This window comes from Cyprinodon variegatus, unplaced genomic scaffold (assembly GCF_000732505.1).
Source record: "Cyprinodon variegatus isolate N-32 unplaced genomic scaffold, C_variegatus-1.0 Scaffold2295, whole genome shotgun sequence".
In the NCBI taxonomy this organism is placed as follows: Eukaryota; Metazoa; Chordata; class Actinopteri; order Cyprinodontiformes; family Cyprinodontidae; genus Cyprinodon; species Cyprinodon variegatus.
The window spans coordinates 27,110-31,519 of NW_015152748.1; the positions used below are offsets into that span (position 1 = coordinate 27,110).

General features: G+C 37.0%; 1 protein-coding gene across 1 annotated transcript in view; it reads left to right on the plus strand.

Moving 5' to 3' along the window:
* The first annotated feature begins 422 nt into the window (after nucleotides 1-422).
* Nucleotides 423-4,410, plus strand: part of kri1 (KRI1 homolog) — a 6,412-nt gene continuing 2,424 nt past the window's right edge. The window contains exons 1-4 of the mRNA XM_015368959.1: nucleotides 423-608; nucleotides 734-810; nucleotides 887-989; nucleotides 1,058-1,160. Of these exons, the coding sequence (XP_015224445.1) occupies nucleotides 524-608; nucleotides 734-810; nucleotides 887-989; nucleotides 1,058-1,160 (368 nt within the window). The 5' untranslated portion in view covers nucleotides 423-523. The remainder of the gene's footprint in view (nucleotides 609-733; nucleotides 811-886; nucleotides 990-1,057; nucleotides 1,161-4,410) is intronic.

Here is a 4,410-nt window from a genome sequence, read left to right on the forward strand (position 1 = left end):
AGTCAAGGCAGGTGAGCAAATACTTTTGGCAATATAGTGTAGATAGATAGATAGATAGATAGATAGATAGATAGATAGATAGAATGTCGCTAATATTTTTAATTGAAACAGCAAAAACTTGGATACAAAGTCCAGTGGATATTCTTGTTTTTTTTACTTTTTAATTTAAATTGGCTTGATTTGATTCTGTTTTTAAATGTGTACCTTTAAGGTTTCGACTATCTTGTGTTTGGTTTTTATTTTGGTGATTTTATATTTTTCTGTGACTTAAATCATGAGAAATTAGTTTTCTTTAAGTAGGCTAGCACTTAAATTGACATTCGTTTAGGCTTTAGAGTCGAACTTGCCACTCACAATATGGCCAACGTCTTCCTCGAATGAAGCTAAACTGGTGTGACTGCGCCCTCTGCCGGAGGTTCCGTTATCCCCACCGGAAGCAGCGTGGTTCTACTAGTAACGTGCTTGTTTTCCCAGCAGTAACGGCTTTTCTTCCTTAATGTCTGCAACACATTTTCAATAAAACATGCCGGGCGGGTCGGAATTTAAAATTAACCCCAAGTTTGCACAGAAATATGATAAATACCGACAGAAAGAGGAGCTGCAGAAACGTAAGTGTTGTGCTGATAGCTAACTAGGAGGCTAACCAACCAACGTGGGTCAAAGTATACTAGGATAGAGTTTACTTTTTTTTCCTAGGATTTTTTCTTAATAATTTATGTGTGTTTTTATACAGTAAAGGACCGTTTCGGAGACCGAGGCGATGACAGCGACTCTAATTCATCTGAATCCAGCTCTGATGACAGTGAAGTGGTTAGCATCTGTAGCTAAACGCCATCGTTGAACGTGTCCTTTTCTAGATGCCTCACTGTTAACTGTGTTCCCACAGGAGTTGGACCCTGCTGTGGAGAGGGACTTTTACCGAACCCTGTCCCTGCTGAAGAAGAGAGACCCGAAGATCTATGAGAAAGATGCCAAGTTTTACTCAGAAGGTGATTGACAGCGACCAGCAGGCTCTGTGATCTTCTACACTGTGGGCTCATATGTTCTCTGCTTTTAGATGCATCCCAAGATGAGGAAACTCCCTCCACATCCAAACAAGCCAGAGTGAAGCCCATGTATCTGAAGGACTATGAGCGGAAAGTCATTCTGGAAAAAGAGGGGTGAGTGCATCACACCCAGGTACCAGGGGCTTTGGCTTCAAAGTGCATTTTGAATAAAATAACATGAAATATTCAGGAAAATATTTTTCTTATCTCAGAAAATAATGTGTAAGTGTGTTGACCGTATATTAAGGTGACCAGATTTCTAAAATCCAATCCAGGGACATTTCCCTCTTGTTGATAAATATAAATGCATATACATCCGAATAGGAAATGGGGACAATGATGCTTTCATCCATTTCTACATATTTATTAATATTTAAACAACAAAAATCAAGTGTGAAATCAAGGAATGTGACTCTCCTATTCCTATTAATGAATCAATCTATAGTGTTTATTGGTCCAATCTGGTCACTCAGTCTTCNCTCCTATTCCTATTAATGAATCAATCTATAGTGTTTATTGGTCCAATCTGGTCACTCAGTCTTCTCTCTCTTATTCCTGCTCCATCTTCTTTTTCTTTGCTCTGTTTTATTCTTCTAATAAGATTTTTCTTCCTTCGTTTTAACTATTCTTTCCATCAGTTTTCCTATTTTCCTCCACTCTCATTCATCAGTCTTCTAATGTTCTTCCTCTCCTCTTCTATCAGTCTTACTCTAATTTAAAACAGAGACATAATACAATCAAAATCCTTTCCAAACACATACATCTCATCATAATTATTAATATCGTTATGATGGTGATTATCATTATTATTGTTATTATTATCTCACCTGATTAAATACTAAAAAGGATAATCACTACAGTATTTGGAGCTACAAATAAAAACATGATAAATGAGCATTAAACTGGTGGTCATCTCTTCCTCCATCATTCTCAGATCACACAGATCTTGTCTCATTCAATTTTACTTTTACTGTTTCTTATTTTTTATAGTGAGCAACTTTCATATATCCAAACTGAGAGGTAGAAAAGTAGATCTAAGTAACGTATAACTCTTGTTGCTATTACTATCTGAAGATATAAAATAAAGGTCACCGATCTGTTCTAAAAACCTCTAGGCGAAACCTTGTTGATCCCTGGAGAACCACTGTACCAGATTAGAGCCTTACAAGGAATTTTCTATTATTCTCTTTAATTTTATCTGAGGCAGTTTCTCAATTGGCTCGAACACAAGTACGAGAAGAACACAGGAAAGTCTGGACCCTTGAGAACGGGAGCACGCAGCATAAATCTGGGTCAATTAGAACAGAAGCGTACCTGTGACATCACCACACGCTCAGCTCGTCTACAACTGCATTTCACCTCCTGTTATTAATAGTCTATAGATAATAATAACTTCTTACTTTTTTCAATTGATGGGGGAATAATAATTAAAACAGTCAAATGAACATTTAGCCAAATAAAACAGAGAAATCGCCATCAAAGCAAGCGGTGCTTCAGACATGGCTATACTCAGAGCACGCTGCTGCAGACGGGTTTAGGATTATACCTGGCTGCCGTTAGCCTCGGAGGTCCGCTGGTTGCCGCGGTCCTCTCAGCTTCAGACTTTTTTTATTTTAAATTACGCATTAAATGGGTCATATAGTGATGCTTAAAAGTATAATGTTCTTGCCTCAAGTTATCTTAAAACATACTTTTATTGAACAACAGCAACAGAACATGTGAACGGAGCACCGTGCAGTTCCCACTCAGGAGGATGTCCGCTCATTGGCTCCACTGCTCAAAGTTCCGCCACGATGCGCCGCTCAAAATCAAAATCTGCTCCGCGTTCACCTTAGTCTTGCTGCCGCTCTGGCGAAATCACTCCACGCTTGTTTACATTTTTTAGGAGAAGACATTTTCTGACATTTTTCCCTCATGTAATTATGCCAAGGCCCTGTGACACACACCGTGTTTGATTTATTGATGTGACCGATAAATGTGTACTGTCTTATTTAACTGGCTGTTAAATTATTGCACTTTTTCCAGCTTTTCTGCCGCTCCGCTCACATACTCATTCATTTTTTATGCTTTTCCACATTACGGTTAGATGCTCTGTGATGCTCCTGAAGGGCGTCCAGTAAAGTGTCCCCAGATGCAACTAATGTTTCTGTTGCTTCTGTGTTCAATGGCAGAGAGCGGCGCATCTATATTTGCTGTGATCAGTTTTAATATGTTTTTAAGTGATAAATTGAAATATAAACATTTCTGCAGCTTATAAGATTTTGGCCTGAAATAGTTTACCAAATCACCAAGTAATGTTTTTTCAGACCCATAATCCACCACCTTCCTTACACCATAAACAGTGTTTTAGAAAGACTGTGGAAAGAGGTGAAATGAAGAGATCAACTTGAACCCTGGATGATCTGGACAGATGGTGCAGCGAGGGAGTCAAAGATCTCTCGCTGCAGACTGAGTGGAGTTTTTTATACAAAATGGATCATAAAATGTCTTGACAGCAGAGGTAGAAGTAGGGCACTATAAAATACGTTTTATTTTTTCCCAAATTCCGTTTTTTCCGTTTGAATTTTTGCAAATTCAGTGTTTTTTACCCTTTACTGTTATTTCAGTCGTAAAAAGAATNCGTTTTATTTTTTCCCAAATTCCGTTTTTTCCGTTTGAATTTTTGCAAATTCAGTGTTTTTTACCCTTTACTGTTATTTCAGTCGTAAAAAGAATGTGCTTTTAATGTTAATGATTAAAAATGTACACAAATAAAATAGGAATGACCTTAAATTTATTGAGGTAAAAAAAAACAACACATTTACTCATTCCTTTTACTGCATGATGCAACATAACACTGCACTCTAAGTACTAACAAAATATTAATGGTTATAAATAAAAGTGCTCCATTAGCTTTTTCAAGTGAAAAAATAAAATAGGACCTCTCAATTTCAGAATTCTAAAGTATTTCATAAAGAATCATATTTTCCATACTGTACATTAAAGTGCATAAAAAACAAGGCAAAATACAGCACGTGCTCCTGAGTTATACAGTTAAAGTGGACTTTGTCATCATGTAGAAGAGAAAAACTTTTGAGCAAAAGCTTTTTCAACTTTTTCACTGAAAGCGGAGCTGTGGAGAGCTGCTTCGCCATTTTTTCAATGTTTTTATGGGGGAGGGTGAGCGGAAATGACGGAGCGGGAGGGGTTGTGTCCAGGGTTCCCGCGGGTCCTTAAAAAGTCTTAAAAGGTATTGAATTTTTCAAAATAAAACTAAGGCCTTAATTGGCATTAAAATGTCTTAAATTAGTCTTTCTTAGGTCTTAATTTTTAAAACATCATAAGTATGATTATTTTTATTGTAATCTAAATAAAACATTAAAAT